Raw genomic sequence first — 19,992 nt, 5'->3', positions numbered from 1 at the left:
TGTTGGGCTCTGCCCCGAGTGTGGAGCCTGCTTAAGATTCTCTTTCTCCCTGCTTCTGCCTCCCTCCCTCTCTTGCACTGTCTCTCTCTAAAAAAAAAAAAAAGCAGCACTATATATCATTCAATATCTGTGAGATGCAAATGAAAGCCATCATTATAATTTGCTGTGTATGTATCAGAATGGCTAAAATTGAAGTGTATTGGCAACGATACGGAGCAACTGGAATCTGAGCAACTGGAATATTACAGGTGGGAGTGTATAGTGAAGAATTGTTCGGCAGCATCTACTAAAGCTAAACACCACTGGGGCACCTGGGTAGCTCAGTGGGTTAAGCGTCCAGTTTTTTATTTTAGCTCACGTCATGACCTAAGGGTTTGTGAGATTGAGCCCTGTGTTGGGCTTTGTGCTGACAAGTTGGAGCCTACTTGGGATTCTCTCTCTCCCCCTCTCTCTCTGCCCCTTCCCTGCTCATGTTATAAACAAACAAACAAACAAACAAACTTAAAAAAAATAAATCTAAACACTGCCTACCCTATGACACAGCAAGATACTTATTCAAGAAAAATGAGCACATGTATTCACCAAAAGACATGTGCAAGCAAGTTCATAGTAGCTTTATTTATAATAGCCCAAACTGGAATAAATTCAAACACCCATAAACAGAGAATGGATAAACCAACTGTGGTTTATCCATACAATGGAATACTTCTCAGGAATAAAAAAGAAGCAAACTAATGTGACAATATGGATGATTCTTACAGACATAAGATGGGCAAAAGAAGCCAGAAACAAGTGACTACTATTTGATTCTATTTATATGAAGTTCAAGATCAGGCAAAACTCTCATGACAGAAGTCAGAATACTGGTTACTTTTTGAGGGTTGGGTGTTCATTGCAAGGAACTCAACATAGTCTTCTGGGTGCTAGAAATATTTTATATCTTGACCTAATGTTTTAAGATTTGATGTTTGTCTAAGATTTGATGTTTTTAGTAAATGACGCTAGATCAATTGTATACGCATATGGAATAAAATTAGCCTGGCCTCCTACCTTACTTCCCTGAATTTATGTAAGGTATTTATAACAGACAATTTAGAATCATAAAGTCCCAACAATGAAGGAATACTTAAAGTATACATGACACGTCTTTAAGTTAGGACTATGATGTGGCATTGAAAGTGTTTTAAAGAGTTTGCTACATAGAAAATGCCTATAATATTGGGTAAAAAAGGCAGACCACAAAAATTATATATATATATATATATAGATATAGATAGATAGATATAGATATATAGATATAAGGAATTATCAACACGATGTAAAAGAATGTACAGAGAAAAGCCTGGAAGAAAATGACACTAAAGTCTTAATAGTGGTTATTGGTTGTCTTGGGGTGCAAAATAATGGGAAGACTTTTTTCTTATTTTTATTTTTCTGTAGCTTGCAAAATTTCAAGACTTCAATAATGGTAGAACTTTTAAAAAATAATGTTTTTCTTCCAAAACCAAAACTCTACCCTTCAAGTTTCTCTGCCAACTGCTGTCCTGCTTTATTAATTTTTTAAGCTTTTCTTCTTTCTGTTCTCACCACAAAATGTGTTCCTTACATCCTGTGGCTGGCTACTCTCAGCTGTCACCTCCTCATCTTGTCCCATCCTAATTCCAAGTCAGAAGGCCTTTGGGCTGGATATTATTTTTTTCTTTCTTCTTTAAAAAATTTTTTTTCTTAACGTTTATTTATTTCTGAGAGAGAGAGACAGAGCATGAGTGGGGGAGGGACAGAGAGAGAGAGGCAGACACAGAATCTGAAGCAGGCTCCATGCTCTGAGCTGTCAGCACAGAGCTCGATGCAGGCCTTGAACTCAAGAACTGTGAGATCATGACCTGAGCTGAATTTGGATGCTTAACTGACTGAGCCACCCAGGCGCCCTGGGCTGGATACTCTTAATTGTCAAGTTAATAAAGGATGCCAAAGGCAAAGAGCCTGTGAACTCTCCCTTGTCGGTTATAATAGAGCTCAGGTTTTGTTTACAGGCAAATGCAAATTTTTTTTTTTTTGAGAAAAAAAGCTTTATTTTCAAAGTCACAAGTAGTCTTCATTTTAATTTTTTTTATTAACTTGTTTTTTTATATTTTTGCATTTACATCCAAATTAGTTAGCATATAGTGCAACAATGATTTCAGGAGTAGATTCCTTAGTGCCCCTCACCCATTTAGCCCATCCCCCCTCCCACAACCCCTCCAGTAACCTTCAGTTTGTTCTCCATATTTATGAGTCTCTTTTTTGTCCCCCTCCCTGTTTTTATATTATTTTTGTTTCCCTTCCCTTATGTTCATCTGTTTTGTCTCTTAAAGTCCTCAGATGAGTAAAGTCATATGATTTTTGTCTTTCTCTAATTTCACTTAGCATAATACCCTCCAGTTCCATCCACATAACTGCAAATGGCAAGATTTCATTCTTTTTGGTTGCTGAGTAATACTCCATTGTATATATATACCACATCTTCTTTATCCATTCATCCATCAATGGACATTTGGGCTCTTTCCATACTTTGGCTATTGTGGATAGTGCTGCTATAAACATGGGGGTGCATGTGTCCCTTTGAAACAGCACAGCTGTATCCCGTGGATAAATGCCTAGTAGTACAATTTCTGGGTCGTAGGGTAGCTCTATTTTTAATTTTTGAGGAACCTCCATACTGTTTTCCAGAGTGGTCGCACCAGCTTGCATTCCCACAAATGCAAATTTTCATGCATCTAGTGGGTAAGCATTTATTCGAATTACAGTGGTGGTGAGAAATGTCTCATTTTAGATATTCTAGGAGGGGCATTTGCAGCCCAAAGAGAAAACTTCCACCTCCGCTTCGCAGGATCACAGAGCAGTGCAGTCATGTTGCAGCATGTATACACAGTAGGAGAAGTTGTGGCCGTTTATAATGCAGATTCTCAGACTCTGCTCAGACTGGATCAATTCTCTGCAAGGAGGGGCCTGGGCTTTGCCTCTTAATGTCTGTCTGGTGATTTTCCCCCACCCTCCTTCACTTTTTAAATGTTATTTGATACCAACATATGTTTTGAAAAATTATTTATTTATTCATTCTTGTTCTATTCTATTTCTTAGAGAAAGAGTGTGAGTGGGGGAGACAGGCAGAGGGAGAGAGCCCAAAGCTGGGTTGTTAACAATAATTTATTTATATTTACATATGTGATTTTCTCTTATGCCTTCCTCCTGGCTCCCGTAACATTTTACATTTTGTGTTTTCCATTCTTTTAAAATATTTAAAAATACAGTTTTTTCTTCTTGGCATCTAGGCCTATAAGACATATTGTTTAGTTCTGCTTGTTTTAAAAAAATTTTTTTGGCCTCAAGAGAAAGAAGTTTATTATTTTTTATGAATTTTTTGTGATAAAGTATATATAACAAATTTTCTGGTAACAGTTCTAAAGTGTACAATTCAATGGCATTAATTACATTTGCAATGTTGTGTAATCATCACTACCATTTCCAAAAATTTTCATCACTCCAAACAGAAACTCTGTACCCATTAAGCAATAATACTCCTCTGTCCCCTCCCCTAGGCTTTGGTAACCTCTACTTTGTGTCTATGAATTTGCCTTTTCTAGATATTTCATAGAAGTAGAATCATACAATATTTGTCTTTTTGTGTCCGGTTTCTTTCCCTTAGCATAATATTTTCAAAGCTTATTCATGTTGTAGCATGTGCCAGAACTTTTTATAGATGAACAGTAGTCTATTGTACATACATGCCACGTTTTGTTTATCCATTCATTTGTTGAAGGACACTTGGATTGTTTCTACCTTTTGGTTATTGTGAATAATGCTGTCAGGAACATTGATGTACAAGAATCTTTTAGAGACCCTATTTTCAATTATGTTGGCTATATACCTAGAAGTAGAACTGCTGGGTCATATAACAATTCTATGTTTAGCTTTTAGAGGAACCATCATAGTGTTATCCACAGAGACTACACCATTTTATATTCCCTACAGCAGTATATGGCAGTTCCGACTTATTCACACACTTGCCAACATTTATTATGTATGTATATATGTGTGCATATATATGTATATGCACATATATATATATATATATACATAGATATATGTATTATATAATTCCAAACATATATTTTGAAAATATGTATATTTTAATATATTTATTTTATTTTGTTATTTTGAGAGTGATAGAGAGCGCGCACATGTGCAAACAGGGAAGTGGCAGAGAGACAGGGAAAGAGAAGAGAATCCCAAGCAGAGTCCATGCTGTCAGCCCAGGGTCTGACATGGGGCTTGATCCCATGAACTTGAGATCATGACCTGAGCCAACATCAAGAGTTGGATGCTCAACTGACTGAGCCACTCAGGGGCCCAACATATATTTGATTGTAGCCATCCTAGTAGGTATGAGTGCCATCCTGTGTGTGTGTGTGTGTGTTTTTATATGAAAGTTTTAAAATAATCTCTACACCTCATGTGGGATTTGAACTCATGACTCTGAGACTGAGAGTGGCATGCTCTTCCGACTGAGCCAGCCAGGTGCCTTGGCATCCTGTGGTTTTGACTTGCACTTCTGTAATGATATTTCCAGTGATGGTGAGCATCTTATCATGTGCTTATGTGCTTACTGGTCATTTGTGTATTTTCTTTTGAAAAAATGTTGGTTCAAATCATTTGCCCATTTAAAAAAGTAATATTTATTTATTTATTTTTGTATTTATTTATGTATTTATGTATTTATTTATTTAAAAATTTACATCCAAGTTAGCATATAGTGCAACAATGATTTCAGGAGTAGATTCCAGTGATTGATCACCTATGTGTAACACTCAGTGCTCATCCCAACAAATGTCTTCCTTAATGCCCGTTACCCATTTAGCCCATCCCTCCTCCCACAACCCTTCCAGCAACCCTCTGTTTGTTCTCTATGTTTAAGAGTCTCTTATGTTTTGTCTCCCTCCCTGTTTCTATATTAATATTTAAAAACATTTTTTTAATGTTTATTTATTTTTGAGACAGAGAGAGACAGAGCATGAACAGGGGAGGGTCAGAGAGAGAGGAAGACACAGAATCGGAAGCAGGCTCCAGGCTCTGAGCTGTCAGGACAGAGCCCGATGCAGGGCTCAAACTCACAGAGCATGAGATCGTGACCTGAGCCAAAGTCAGAAGCTCAACCGAGCCACCCAGGCGCCCCTCTATATTATTTTTGATTCCCTTCCCTTATGTTCATCTGTTTTGTACCTTAAACACCTCATATGAATGAAGTCATATATTTGTCTTTCTCTAATTTCACTTAGCATAATACCCTCTAGTTCCATCCATGGAATGGATGGCAAGATTTCATTCTTTTTGATTGCTGAGTAATACTCCATTGTGTATACACACACACACACACACACACACACACACACACACATCTTCTTTATCCATTCATCCGTCAATGGCATTTGCCTATGTTTTCATTGGATTGTGTTCTTGTTGTTTTTGTAGAATATCTGGATGTTAAATCCTTGTCAGAGATATGATTTATAAATATTTCCTCCCACTCATAGATTGTCTTTCCCCTTTCTTGATATTGTCTTTTGATGCACAAAAGTTTTAAATTTATCTATTTTTTGTTTTTGCTTGTGATTTGGATCAAAGAATCTTTTTCCAAGTATGTTTGTTTTTGAGCTCTCTAAAAGTGTTATCATTCTTTTTCTTTAAATATATTTTTTTAAATGTTTATTTATTTTTGAGAGAGCGTGAGCAGGGGAGGGGGAGAGAGAGATGGAGACACAGAATCTGAGGCAGGCTCCAGGCTCTGGGCTGTTAGCACATAGGCCAATGTGGGGCTCGAACCCACAGACTGTGAGATCATGACCTGAGCTGAAGTTGGATGCTTAACGGACTGAGCCACTCAGGTGCCCCAAAGTGGTATCATTCTTAACGTAATCTCCTGAAACTTGCCACTTTCTTTCAAACTTATGGTTTTCCATGTTTTTTCATTGTCTGTTCACTCTCACAGCTGTGTAATACAGATTGTCCCTGACTGAAGATGGTTCAACTTAATGAGTTTTTTCTTTCCTCCTTTTTAAAAAAAGTATAGTTGACGTACACTATTCTATTAGTTTTAGATACATAATGATTCAACATTTGTATATAGCATGAAATGCTCATCATGGTAAGTGTAGTTACCATCTGTCACCACACAAAGTTATTCCAATATTATCGAGTATATTCCCTATGCTGTACATAACATCCTTATGACTTAATTTATTTTATAAGTGGAAGTTCATACCTCTTAATCCCGTCACCTGGCTCACCTAGCTCCTCACCCCCGACTTCTGATTTTTTGACTTTATGATGGTGTGAAAGCAACATGCATTCAGTAGAAACTGTACTTTGAATTTTGATCTTTGCCCGTGCTAGTCATATGCAGGATGATAGTCTCTTGTGATGCTCGGCAGTTTCCAGTCAGCTACACGATCATGAGGGTAAACAATCAATACATTTAACGACCATTCTTTACCCACATAACCACTTTGTTTTTCATTTTCACTACAGTATTCAATAAATTACATGAGATATTCAACGCTTTATTATAAAGGAGACTTTGAGTGAGATGATTTTGCCCAACTTAGGCCAATGGGATTGTTCTGGGCACATTTAAGGTAGGCCAGGCTAAATTTTGATGCTTGGTAGGTCAGGTGTATTAAATGAATTTGTGACTTACAATATTTTCAACTTAAGATGGTTTATCAGGATGCAGCCCTATCACAAGGTGTGGAAGATCTGTATTCCATTATATGAATAAACCACATTATTTAGCCATCCCCCTATTAAAAGTATTTTGAGTACAGTTGACACACAATGTTACATTAGTTTCAGGTGGACAACATAGTGATTCAACATCTCTGTATGTTATGCTGTGCTCACCACAAGTGTAGCTACTACCATCGGTCACCTTCCAACACTATTACAATATGATTAATTGTATTCCCTGTATCTTTTATTCCCATGACCTATTCTTTCCAGAACCGGAAGCTGTATCTCCCTCTCCCCTTCACCCATTTTGTCCATCCTCTCAATCCCTTCCCTCTGGCAGCCATCACTTTGTTCTCAGTATTTATAGGTCTTATTCTGCTTTTTGCTCGTTTGCACCCATTTACTACTGATGGACACCTATGCTGTTTCCAGTGATCTTGCTGTTACATCAGTGCCGCCACCAATATCTCAAAGTGATTCTTTTGTACATTATAACTTAAGAACCACTGATCTTTTTTTTTTTTTTAATGAACAAAGCAGTATTTTATTGAGTTCAATTGAGTAGGACTTGGAATAAAGAGTGCAGACATTTGACTGAAGCATACTGATTTTCCTCACCTGCTGTCTGTATTAATTACTGGATTACAATACCATGAGAACTACTGCCATTGAGCATGGTTTGCAGCAGCCTACAGTACAGCTTTAACCATTTTGTGTGATTTCTTGCAAAGAACTATCAGAGAAGACAATAAATACATTTTACTGATTTCAGGTTGGAGAAGTTTTAAGCAATAGGGAGATGTCAACACAGGGTGGGGAAGATGATTGTGAAAAGGAAATGCTTTCTTTAGAGCCCTGTCTCAGCCAGGTTGCAGGAACATCTATAAGGCGTTTGAAATAATGCAAAGAAGTGTTTTTTTTTTTTTTTCCCTCAGTGCTGAAAACTCTCCAAAACAAAGAGACACAGATTGATGTTTCCTCCCCCACTCCTGCACAGTGACTGATTTCGGGAAACACTTGGGCAGCTACAGGGGGTCATGGCGTGGCCAGGCTTCTTTGGGGTTTGTAAAGAAACACCAGGGGCAACTCAAGCGTGAAGCAAGAGCTCAGCTCTTAACAGGGATATTGTTTGTGGCTCTGTTACTGGAAAATGCAGTGACCTTAACAAGGTCAAAGTTGTGTAGACACAGCAATTACGAAACCCAGAAGGGGGTGGAGTGAGATACCGGAGGCATAAAAGCATCAGCAGGTAGCTCCCACAGCACTGCTCTTCCATCCGGCAGGACAAACCAAAGATGAGGTGAGTCCATGGTTCTGCCACTTCCCTCCTTCCCTTGCTCATGTCATCTTTCTCTGTGCACATCTTGTACCCACGGGACAGCTCAGGTATGGGGGGAACCAAAGGAGAGATGGAAATCAAGAACAAAGAAATAGGGCCACTGGGCTAAACTATAGCAAATTAAGGGGTTTAGTTTAGCGTGCTAATCTTCTGCTTTCCTGTGTCCATGAGAATGTGACTTACTCTAAACAATATCTTTTTCCTCGAGGTTACAAAATTTTCTTCTTTACAGGGGATGCCAGAGGCTCCCATAGTAGGCTTTCTGGTATTTAAGATATGTTTATTAGCAGATTTTTTGTTTGTTTGTTTTAAAAAATGTGTAAGACCAATAGTAACACATTTGAGTGACCCAATTAAGGCACTGAGATTTTATCAAAGCAAAAAAAACCCCAAAAACCAAACCTTTTTTAAGGGTTGAAATAACAAGACTACATACTTAACTAATCAATCTCTGTACAGTTGGCTTCTGTCAGCAAAACGATTACCTGGTAGTGTTGCCTATGCGTCAATGCCCATGTCTACGGTCATGCTTTCAGGAAGCCCGTTATCTTCCTAGTGACCTTTTGGTGTTTTGGGGTTTCCTAAAGGCAAATCATCATAAAATAATAGGAAAACCATAAATTCTGTATATTTAAAACATCTACTTATGGAAAAAATTAAAAAGTCTAGGGAATAGCATAAGAAATCCCTACCTTTCCATTTTCAAGTTACCCACACTTTATTAGCTATTATCCTGTAGCCCAGCGCCTTTGGTGTCTGAGGCTCTTTTTTTTTTTTTTTTTTTCAGGAGAGCTCATTTATTATTAGCAACTTAATGTTTCCTCAATGCTGCCAGAAATTGAGGCCCACATGCCTATGTACCTTCCTATTTGGTGTGGTTCCTCTCTGAGCCTCATGTAGAATTCCCAGCAGCACGGACCACACTGGAACCCGAGTGGACTGTGTATATGGGTGCTGGCAGGAGGCAACTTCTTGGTTCTAACACTTCCATGTACCTTCTTCTCTGGCTGGCTAATGGGAGGTGTGTGTGTGTGTGTGTGTGTGTGTGTGTGTGTGTGTGTGTGAAGCAAGGAGACCAGTTGTGCACCCCTTCTTGTCCTGTCTCTGCAGAGCCCTGGGAGCTGTCGTTGCCCTCCTGTTCTGGGGGCAGCTTTTCGCAGTGGACACTGGCAATGAGGCCACGGATAACACAGGTAGGTCTTTGGGTTTGGGTGGGAGCTGGATGTCCCAGCACTGCTGGGTCTCATTGACCCTATCACATCTACACCCTCTCTTTGGGAAGAGCCACTTCCTCCTTCTCATCTTAACCTCTGGTATTTCAGTCCCGTGAAGAACACTGGAGAGCCATCCAGAGAAAAGGGGGGATGGCCTTCCCTTTGGCTTCCATTTGAGGTGGAGGGCAGTTGATACGCAGAACAGCTTCTTCTCAACTCTTTTCATGGGTCTCTGGGATGAGTTTCTGAACATGAACCCCCTCTTCCTATTGCATTTCCTTTGCAGAGGTCAGCCTTCCAAAGCCCCCAGAGATTGAGAATGGCTATGCGGAGCACTTTGTTCGTTACCAGTGTAAGCCCCTCTATAAACTGCGCACCGAAGGAGACGGTAAGACCTGGACCATGTCCCTGCACCCTCCTCCATCCCGGCCTTTCCATGATGAGTAGGGCCAAGGGTGATGGGCCAGAAAACTTACATGTTCTCCTTGGAACCAGAAGAGGTAGATTCTAATAGCGATTTTGTCACCAGTAGCTGTGGCCTTTTGGGCAAATTAACTTTAGCTCCAAGTTTTCTCCTTTGTTAAGGGGAGGTGATAACATGTAGCCTACTCATCTCAGAGTGAGATCTACATCTCCAAAAGGAGATGTGGTAAAAAAAAAAAAAAAAAAAAAAAAAAACAACCAAGGGTGGTGCCAGTGAGGACAAGGGGTGGTCCTTACTAGTGAGTACTGTGTTCCCAGCACTGTTTTAAGTTCTTGGTGTATATCTGCTCACTTAGTTCTTACAAAACCCTCTGAAGAGATACTGTTACTCTCATTTTCCTTATGAGGACACTGAGGTACAGACAGGCTGAATAACTTGCTCAAGTTCAGGTAGCCTGTAAGATGAACAGGCAGAATTTGAACCCTGGTTCCTACTCTGTACTGTGTCTCCATGACAACAAATCTGTCCTGCTGGGCTTCGCTGCCCCCCCCCCCCCCCACTTGGCTTCTAGTACACTGCTCTTCCCTTCCTCCCTCCCTCCCTTCCCCTTCCTTCTCCTTTCTTTCTCTGATTCTCTTTAAACACCTCCTCTTCTCATGCTGGGTCCAGATTCAGTGTCTTTTAACTCTTTTCTATCCTTTTGCTTCAGGAGAGTATACATTAAACAGTGAGAAGCACTGGACAAACAAGGCCATTGGAGAGAAACTTCCCGAATGTGAAGCAGGTAGGAAGCCAGGGGCCCTGGGAAGCTGACCAAAGGTAGGTGTTGAGAGTCAAGTGTGTGGGCAGGCACATCCTTCCTGAGTGGCTTCCTCTGAGCATCACAGGGCCAAGATGAGGGACCTGGGAGAACCCAAAATGGTCAGGCTGATAAGTGAGCATTTGGGTGATGGCTCTCCAAAAAAGTACACTAAGGATCTCCTTCATTTGGGTCTTTGGGGTATTGACTGAATCCACTGTCCACATTGCCCCCAGAGAATCAGAAGGCCCTGTGTGTACAGAGAGGCCGCCTAGGCAGCCCAGGGTCAAGTGTACAGCCAGCTCCAGGAAGAACTAGTCATGGGAGGACAGAACAAAAAGAAATCCATGGAAGTATGAGGCAGCAGGTTGGAGACGGGTTAGGACTTCTAGTTCCGGTTATTAGGAAAAGCTACTGCTCCTTCCCTTTCCCTCCTGGGACGGGAGGATTCTGTCTGCCTTCTTCTATGACTAGTGGTGTAGAATCGCTAAGCTGCCTTCTACCTAAAATCTGAGTTCCAGCCAAAGCTGCAACAGATGGCTCTTTATTTAGGGAGAATGAATTTTTATAGCTGCTCACCCTCACAATGACTTTTAGGGAAAGTCTCAGCATTGAGATTTGAAAATCTCAGCACTACTTGTTTTTTTTCATGAGTTAGAAAAGCAGGAAATAGAACTGTGCCCTACTGATGTAAACAACTTTATAAAAAAGAGCCACTTTAAACTGTCAACAATGGAAATGGGAGGAGCAGGTGGTAAGGCAAGAAGTGTAAATATTCCTAGCTGTGCAGAAATTAACACAACAGTTTAGACAGCAGCAATTGCCAATGCTTTGCCCCTCTTTCCCACACTGGGAGACTGACATTTCTGCTCCTGACTTTCTTGCTTTCCTTGACAGTGTGCGGAAAGCCCAAGAACCCGGTGGATCAGGTGCAGCGGATCATGGGTGGATCAGTGGATGCCAAAGGCAGCTTTCCCTGGCAGGCTAAGATGGTCTCCCACCATAATCTCACCTCGGGGGCCACACTGATCAGTGAACAGTGGCTGTTGACCACGGCTAAAAATCTCTTCCTGGGCCATAAAGATGATGCAAAAGCAAAAGACATTGCCCCAACTTTAAAACTCTATGTGGGGAAAAATCAGCCTGTGGAGATTGAGAAGGTGGTTCTCCACCCTAACTACTCCAACGTAGACATCGGGCTCATCAAACTCAAACAGAAGGTGCCCATTGATGAGAGAGTAATGCCCATCTGTCTACCTTCAAAAGATTATGCAGAAGTGGGGCGTGTGGGCTATGTGTCTGGATGGGGGCGAAATACCAACTTTAATTTCACTGAGCTACTGAAGTACGTCATGCTGCCTGTGGCTGATCAAGAGAATTGTGTGAAGCACTACGAAGGCAGCACAGTGCCCGAGAAGAAGTCACCGAAGAGTCCCGTAGGGGTGCAGCCCATACTGAATGAGCACACCTTCTGTGCTGGCTTGTCTGAGTTTCAGGAAGATACTTGCTACGGTGATGCTGGCAGTGCGTTTGCCGTTCACGACGAGGACGACAACACCTGGTATGCAGCTGGAATCCTGAGCTTTGATAAGAGCTGTAGGGTTGCTGAGTATGGCGTGTACGTGAAAGTGCCCTCCATCCTGGCCTGGATTCAGGAAACCACAGCTGGCAACTAATGCTGTCTGGCTGGGAGCCCTAGCCTGACAACAAGACTTTACTCTGGAAGAGAGGAAACTAGATGGGAAGAGAGGGGATAAAATGGGGTGTGAAGCAGTGCTGAGTCAATCAATAAAGGGATTTCTTTTGAGTCATTTCTGTGCTGTTTTTAGCCTCAGGCCTTTTTTATTCTCTCATTTATGGTACAGCAGCAGCTAAGTGGTATAGAGTCTACTAGGAGTGTGGAAGAAAACACCCCAAGCCAACTCAAAATCTGTAAGACGAAACAAACTTTCCCACCCTGGGGATCATACTCATTGACTGAGTGCCTACCAAACAGCAGGCCTCAGAAAGGTCACTGTTACCCTGGTTTCATAGACAAGAAAACAGACTTGGAGAAGTTAAGTGATTTGTTTAAGGCCATACAGCTATTAGATAGTGAGGCTGAATTCACTTTGAACCCAGGTCCGTCTGGATATGAACTTCAGCTCTCTACACTGCATCCTCTTCTTTGAAGTGTGTTAGTGGAAAGAGTGCGGGCTGATGAGGAAGAGGCTAGCTCAACGTGGGATGAAAACAAGGGTTTTGGCACAGGCAGTATTTTATTATTTGTGCTCCAACACACCAGCCTTCAGAAAACAAAGTAAGACGGGGTAAAGGCAGGACTTCTGGACTTGATGAGTCCAGATCATAGTGTGGCCACATGTTTGCCAAGTGCCTTCAGTTCCCTGCCATCGGTCCCTGGTTTCCTTCCAGAGGGGCTTAAAACAGCTGGTCCCTAACATCCCTATGAGCATTCTGGAACTTGGTAAAGAGTTACAAGTCTCTTCCTCAATAGGGTATGCTTTTCCCAGTTGGAAGAAACCTATCCTTTACTGGGAGCCAAATGCAAGCCACCTGAGTCTTCCCTTTCACAAAGACAGGGTCTTGCTATTAAGGGTCTCCCAGAAGAAAGGTTTCAGAACCCCTGTAAACAGAAGGCTCTTCTTCTAACTTCTTCTATTCCTTCCTGCTGTTTAAGCCTTCAGTACACGGACCTTTCATTAATGTACCTTTGTGTCCTATGAAAATATGGCCTCTCCTTCTCATGGTATAAAATGCTGATGTCAGTATTCTCGCACCAGGGTCTGCCCTTCACTGTGAAGTTGTCCTCAGGTGTACTCTCTAGATCCATCCACACTTTTCAACAGGTTAGAGCTAGTAGAGACCAATGAAGACCTTACAACTATATTCTAAAAGCTGTGAAAGAATAGCCAGAAACTGAAGAATTATACACACACATAAACAAAATATCTCTCAATACAGTTCTTTTTCGGTTGGTATAGCTTTAGCACTAAATTTTCTTGAAGAAAAAACACTCCACTTGTCTTGAAGAACTATCTGATTGCACTAAGTGGCTTCTGGCCACTGTCCCGAAGGAAAACAGTAAGAGAAAACTTTCAGCATTTTCTCAATTCACTTATCATTTCCAGCTTCCTCCCCAGCAGCTCCTCCTGCCCTCCTGGTCTACCCCTTGGATTTTAGTGACACTGAACTCTGCGTGGCTCTCTGAACATGTTCTGCTGTCTCCAGCATCTGGGCTTCTTCCTCCTGGCACCCTCTCCTGAATGCCTCTCCCTTTCCACACAAGTATGTCCTACCCTCCTTTGAGGTTTGGGCATTGTCTCCACTACAAAGCCTTCTACCATTCAGGAGTCACTTGTATTTCTGTAGCATGGAGCACCGGGCAGGGCATTTGGTATGAACTCAATCAATACTTGTGGAATGGAAAGTAACTAACATAGGAACAAAAACAATAAAAAAAAAAAAAAGGGGTGCCTGGGTGGCTCAGTCGGTTAAGCGTCCGACTTGAGCTCAGGTCACGATCTCAGTCTGTGAGTTCGAGCCCTGCGTTGGGCTCTGTGCTGACAGCTCAGAGCCTGGAGCCTGCTTCAGATTCTGTGTCTCCCTCTCTCTCTGACCCCCCCCGTTCATGTTCTGTCTCTGTCTCAAAAATAAATAAAAACATTAAAAAAAAATTAAAAATCAGGACTTCAGAGAAACATTCCCTAAAGACCTCAGGAAGAAAGAAGATATGACAATTTTATGCATGCAAGTTCTAAGTTTTTGTTGGTATCTGAGCACCTACCACATGTCAAATACTGTGTGACTGAAGTTGTGACAGAAAATCCAACTAACAGTGACAGGCAATGAAGACATTTTATTCTTTCTGGAGGGAGGCAGGTATAGAGTTCACTAAGCAGCTCAATAGCATCATCAGGGACACAGGTTTTTATTGTTCTTCTCCACACATTCACGTTTCATCCAGGGGCTGGTCCTAATGGTCCTGGGATGGTTGCTACGGTTTCCATGTCTTATCCCTGGGGCGGCTCTCTCCTGTCGTCAGCAAAGGATGCAAAAACCCACAGTGGCCTTCCTTCTATGCCACGTTAATGAGAACCAGGATGGGTGGTCATCTCTTCTTGCAGAAAAGGCTTGTAAAGGAAGTGCCCAGTAAGGGGAGAATGAACTTGCAGAGACAGTGTTGGTCTGCACAGAGCTGGGACGTCAGCATCTGGCAAGCAAATCCACGTCTGGCCCACTGCCCTCCGGATCTGCATCTATTCTTTTGTTCTACAAAGTCAGTATCCAAAGGCCCAGCGAGGTTTTGAGAGAAGCAGGGACTTGTCAAGTGGTGGCAGGTTATGCCAGGGCTGCTGGCAGAGCAAGAATTCTTCATAAAGTTATTAAAATGGGCAAATACCACAAAGATGTTATTTCTAACGATTCTGACATCTCTTTCCGGTCTTGAGTCCTTGAAGTAAAATCCTCTGCTTCAGAAAGCGGCAGAACTTGGACTTCTGGGAGAAATCTGCTGCTACTTACTAATTTGTTTAGCTCAAATTGGGTGCTGGATGGTAAAGGTTCAACGTCCCATTTCTTGGGCAATTTAATAACAAAAGCTAGTCAAATGAGCAAACTGGGATACTGTTTTAAAAGTTCAAGCCAGATGGGGCACCTGGGTGACTAAGTCGGTTAAGCGTCCAACTTTGGCTCAGGTCATGATTTCACAGTTTGTGAGTTCGAGCCCTGCATTGGGCTCTGGGCTGACAGCTCAGAGCCGGGAGGCTGCTTCAGATTGTGTCTCCTTCTGTCTCTGCCACTCCCCAGCTTGCAATCTCTCTCTCAAAAAATAAAAATAAATAAATAAAAGTTTAAACCAGAAAGTTTCCAAAATAAAACATTTTCTCACTATCTGTAGAGAAATATTTATTCCAAGAGAAACTGAGATAACAGGGACTGGAGACAGGAGAGCATGAGATAAATACATGAGTAGAGAAACGGGGGAGGGGGAGGGTGTGTGTGTGGGTACATTTAGGGTAAAAAAATAAGTACTTCTGCTCTTACGGGAAATGATTTTCTATCTTACTTGTATATCAAAGTCAACATAAATATACTAGCCAATGTTTAGAAGGATTTTGTGTCATCTTAAGGAACAAAGAGAAGCACAATAAAAATTAAAAAAAAATCACGCTTGGGAAATTGACCCCGGTGGTCTTGACTGCTCTGGGGTTTGCAGGGAATAGACATTTAAGCATCTCTGCCCATCGCAGTGCCAGCGTGGTCTTCTACTTGAGGGTGGGGTATTTTCTACCCAAGTCAGCACTCTTCTCTGCTGGGATGCTGAACACATGTCCGAAGGACTCCAGGAAAACGGCACAGCTGGGTTCAGGTACTGTTTCAAGACGTGCTTTTTTCTTCAACTTTGATAGTCATGAATGCTTTAAATGTCTTGATAGAGAAGGTCATATTTGGGAATATTCTTGGGATCAATAGGACTTTGGACAATAAGCTTTCCCCTCATTGCTCCTCGATAAATTACTTCAACCAAATCTATGAAGTCTTGCTTGGTTTTGAAACTTCCCACAAACTTAGTGTGATCGGGAGACCTAGAGAGCACGGGAGAAAAACAACCATGCTCAGAACTTTTAGCGATTTCTCGCTGCAGACCTTCAGGATAAACAAAATGAAGCACAGTTCTGATACTTTCTGTTCCTGAGGGAGACTTCAGACATAAAGCCCAACATTGATTTCTCCGTTTGTGAGTACAGGGCCCATTTGATACAGGATTAAACGCAGAGCTGTGGGCCACTGGGAGGGCATGTGAGCCCTACCAGGTGAAGAGCCTTCCCTTCAAAATCTACCTCAAATTCTTCTCAGTTCCTTATCAAGCAGAATTCCCTGAGCATTGGGATGGGCATAGTTGGTTGCCGCTGCTGTTGGCCTTGCCGTGCAGAACCCGTTAACTGGTCACCGTCTCTGAGTTCCCCTCACTTATACTTTTGAGTGGGGGGTACAAAATCGTTTTTTTTTTCCCTATTTCAAACATCGGTTATGTTTATTACAGAAATTTTTTAGAAAAAAACATTACCAGTGAGGCCAAAGGCCGCATTTTGGTACATATTGTTCCAAAGCGTGTGTGCGTGTGTGTACACACGTGTGTTTCTTTTTTCAAAATCATGGTAATTATATCACGCAAACTATTTTGTAATGTTCCAACTAACATAAAACCTATTTCTTTCAAAGTCATTAAACTTGTATTTACAACATCATATGAAACTGACATCTAGTGTCCTTCTGTGAACATCTAGTGTCCTTCTGTGAACATCTAGTTTCTTTCCAAGTATTTTGCTTTCTAAATAATGGTGGGATGAATATTTAGGCAGCCAATTTTGCCCACTTTCATGATTATTTCCCTTTAGATAAATTCTTGGAAATGCAATTGCTAAGTTAAAATTTTTACATATTTAAGTTGGCAAATAGTGTCATAAATCACATTTTAAAAAGACTGCACCAGGGGGGTGCCTGGGTGGCTCAGTCGGTTAAAAGTCCCAGGTCATGATCTCATGGTTGTGAGCCCTGTGAGGGGCTCCACATTGGGCATGGAGCCTGCTTAAGATTCTCTCTCTCCCCCTCCCTCTGCCCCTCCCTACCTCGCGCATGCTCTCAAAAAAAAAAAAAAAAAAAAAAAAAGATTGCATCAAATTAACTTCTATCACCTGTATCCTAGGAGAATAAACAGCTTTAAAATAAAACAGGTAATGGTTAATGCACTTTCAAGTAGATAATGACAAAACAGATACACAGATCTAAACAAGCAGACACCTGAACCACAGTGAGAAGTGTTAAGAATTATGGACACACTGAAAATACATGTTGAGTGCTAGGATGCTGACTGGATACAACAGAAGGTGTTAAAGATTCCATGGTGCTTATTCTTGACAGAATTGAAGAATGACATCAGAATTCTCTGAGTGGCAGAAGATAGGACACTTGGCCAGAGAGAAACATGTCTCAGTTTGCCGGAAGGAACACTTCTTTCATAAATGCAGCCTACCAGTCCCAAAAGTTTAAGAACAATGACACATTTTGTTTTAAATGAAATTCTTAAGAAACTTTTAAAAAAGCTGTTCTATAATTTCTACACCAAAGGGTAGTTAGTGCTGCACAAACTGTTCAATTGTTTCCTACTTACGTAGGAGGTTAACATTTGCCAATCATACTGGATACGCTGTCATTTTTGTGCCAAAGTTTCACATGACCAAGGAGTGGATCACCTGAGGACACAGCACCAACGCAGGGCTCACAGAGCCACCCTCATAGGCAGGTGAGTTACTGGAACTGCTTGGTTGAAAGAACCCCTCACAGCTGCAATGACTTCAGGTCAATCTAACTTACCCATAATCCACTTTCATGTGCTGCCCATTGAAGAAGAACACAGTAGATGGAATATAACTGATGTCAAAATAGTGCGTGTAAACGGGAGTTTGGTCCACATCTACCAGATATATAGCAGCCATTTTACTCAGGTCAGAAGACGTCTTAGAAAGCTGCAAATAGAGACATGTAGGTTACAATGCGAGAGGCAGCTAAATCTCCCCTGAGTTCCACATTAGACACAATGTAACCTTATCATTCAGACAGGGCCCTGGGTAAACTGTGTGAATACATTTCTCTCTCTTTTTTTTTAAATTGATTTTTGGTTGTAAAAAGCTTTTATAAACTTCTTATAGATTTATGAAATCCATGTTCGCTTAAACAAAAACAACTCAGAAATATACACGGCAGACACTGAAATTCCCCCCAATCTTCTGCCTTCCAATCCCCCCTTAAATGATAATCATAATAAAAACAGTGAAGGCTTGTCTGGCGGTTATTACACGTTAAGTGTCCAAAGTGCTTTATGCTTATTAACTCATTTGATCCTTACAACATTCATATGAGGTTATTACAGTCCCCACTTCTTGGATGAGGAAACTGGGTAATCTGCCCCTGGTCACACAACTTTAAGCAGTACAGCTGGGATTTGAACTTGGGCAGCTTGGCTTCAGTCTATACTCTTGGCCTTTGATATTCCCTTCCCTCTATGGCTGAGGGTATAATCCTCTGGCCCATTCCTCCCTCAGATTAACACATCAGCATTCATATTTAATCACAGAAATAAAGATTCTTATACTGGATCCACACTGTGTGTGGCAGCAATAGAAATGGTGCGAAGAGGTGTTAGTTCTGGGATCAGTCTCTCTCTATGACAGAGACAAGAATAACCACACTTTGTCCCATACTCCCCTCCCTACTCATCAGAGTATGAAGACGTGTTATGAAATCAGATTACCATCAGGCACACACTGGAGGCACCACACTGGAAAAGCTTATTTGCAGGCAGAGAAAAAGAAGTTTGAACCCCAGCTCTGCAAGTCACCTGACGTCCCTGGCATTCATCTCCCTGTGTGGGAGTAGTTACAGTGATGGTAATTATTCCACTGTTGTGAGCACAGAGTAAATAAGTGTTTCTGGTCCTCTAGTGCTCTGTTGGTGAAAATGAACTTGGATGGCTACTGGTGGGGAGGGACGTCTAGGACAGATTCAGCAGGATCACGGGTTTGGGGGCTTAGCTCAGGGCAGGCATATGACCAGCTCCTAGTGAAAGCGTGCCAGCAAATGAAAAGCAGTATCTCCAGGCCCGGCCACTGCCTTTCATGCACTTTGTAGATGTTGAAGTGAGAACATACAGATTTTTAATAAAAACCATTTATTTAAAAAATTCACGGGGCGCCTGGGTGGCGCAGTCGGTTGAGCGTCCGACTTCAGCCAGGTCACGATCTCGCGGTCTGTGAGTTCGAGCCCCGCATCAGGCTCTGGGCTGATGGCTCGGAGCCTGGAGCCTGTTTCCGATTCTGTGTCTCCCTCTCTCTCTGCCCCTCCCCCGTTCATGCTCTGTCTCTCTCTGTCCCAAAAATAAATAAAAAACGTTGAAAAAAAAAATTAAAAAAAAAAAATTCACTTACAATATCATCTAGCTGCAGACAGACTGGATCCTCATCTCTCCCAAATCGGAGAACCAATACCTTCTCTGCAGTACTTTTTATTGCTTGGTCTACTTCTTTTTTGCTAGTTAGCTTGGGCAACAGGAAGCTCATCTTGCCATAATCCAAATATTTATCCTTACTGTCAGTCCTGAAATACAGTTGCAATATTTAAAGACAGATTAAGTGCATGAGTCCTAATTAAAAAAAAAAATAATTTTGTAGTAGTTAATACACATATATTTTATTCTCAGAGGAAAGAAATAGTTTCATACAACATAGTATCACAACAGTAAAAAAAAAAAACCAACACACTAAATGCACAAACTGCTGGCAAGTCCACCAGCTTGAAAAGAAACATAAATACAAAAAGGCGTACTGTGGGGGCGCCTGGGTGGCTCAGTCGGTTGAGCATCCGACTTCAGCTTGGGTCATGATCTCACAGTCTG

The 19,992-nt window shown here is 41.5% G+C and overlaps 2 protein-coding genes across 10 annotated transcripts in view; one reads left to right on the top strand and one right to left on the bottom strand.

Moving 5' to 3' along the window:
- The window catches only part of TXNL4B (thioredoxin like 4B), a 42,248-nt gene that overhangs the window by 19,432 nt on the left and 2,824 nt on the right, over positions 1-19,992 (bottom strand). For 4 of the 9 annotated variants that reach the window (XM_058707894.1, XM_058707896.1, XM_058707897.1 and 1 more), the window contains 3 exons: positions 19,526-19,694; positions 17,916-18,067; positions 14,378-16,126 (listed from right to left, as the gene is read on the bottom strand). In XM_058707894.1, the coding sequence (XP_058563877.1) occupies positions 15,961-16,126; positions 17,916-18,067; positions 19,526-19,657 (450 nt within the window). In that variant the 5' untranslated portion in view covers positions 19,658-19,694 and the 3' untranslated portion in view covers positions 14,378-15,960. Of the gene's footprint in view, positions 1-8,058; positions 8,686-14,377; positions 16,127-17,915; positions 18,068-19,525; positions 19,695-19,992 lie in introns of those variants that run through there. The other 5 variants (XR_009256020.1, XM_058707889.1, XM_058707890.1 and 2 more) reach the window with 2 other exon arrangements.
- On the top strand, positions 8,003-12,352 carry LOC131499702 (haptoglobin). The gene is made up of 5 exons (XM_058707888.1): positions 8,003-8,065; positions 9,215-9,297; positions 9,605-9,706; positions 10,452-10,526; positions 11,439-12,352. The coding sequence occupies exons 1-5, from the start codon at positions 8,061-8,063 to the stop codon at positions 12,215-12,217; spliced, it is 1,044 nt and encodes a 347-aa protein (XP_058563871.1). The 5' UTR covers positions 8,003-8,060; the 3' UTR covers positions 12,218-12,352.

This window comes from Neofelis nebulosa, chromosome 17 (genome assembly GCF_028018385.1).
Source record: "Neofelis nebulosa isolate mNeoNeb1 chromosome 17, mNeoNeb1.pri, whole genome shotgun sequence".
In the NCBI taxonomy this organism is placed as follows: Eukaryota; Metazoa; Chordata; class Mammalia; order Carnivora; family Felidae; genus Neofelis; species Neofelis nebulosa.
This window is presented reverse-complemented; position numbering and strand designations above follow the sequence as displayed.

Bases quoted from the DNA above. Each gene is read 5' to 3' on its own strand.
- LOC131499702 (XM_058707888.1), top strand. The intron at 9,298-9,604 runs GTAGGTCTTTGG...TTTCCTTTGCAG, and splicing joins TGAGGCCACGGATAACACAG to AGGTCAGCCTTCCAAAGCCC. The intron at 9,707-10,451 runs GTAAGACCTGGA...CTTTTGCTTCAG, and splicing joins ACTGCGCACCGAAGGAGACG to GAGAGTATACATTAAACAGT.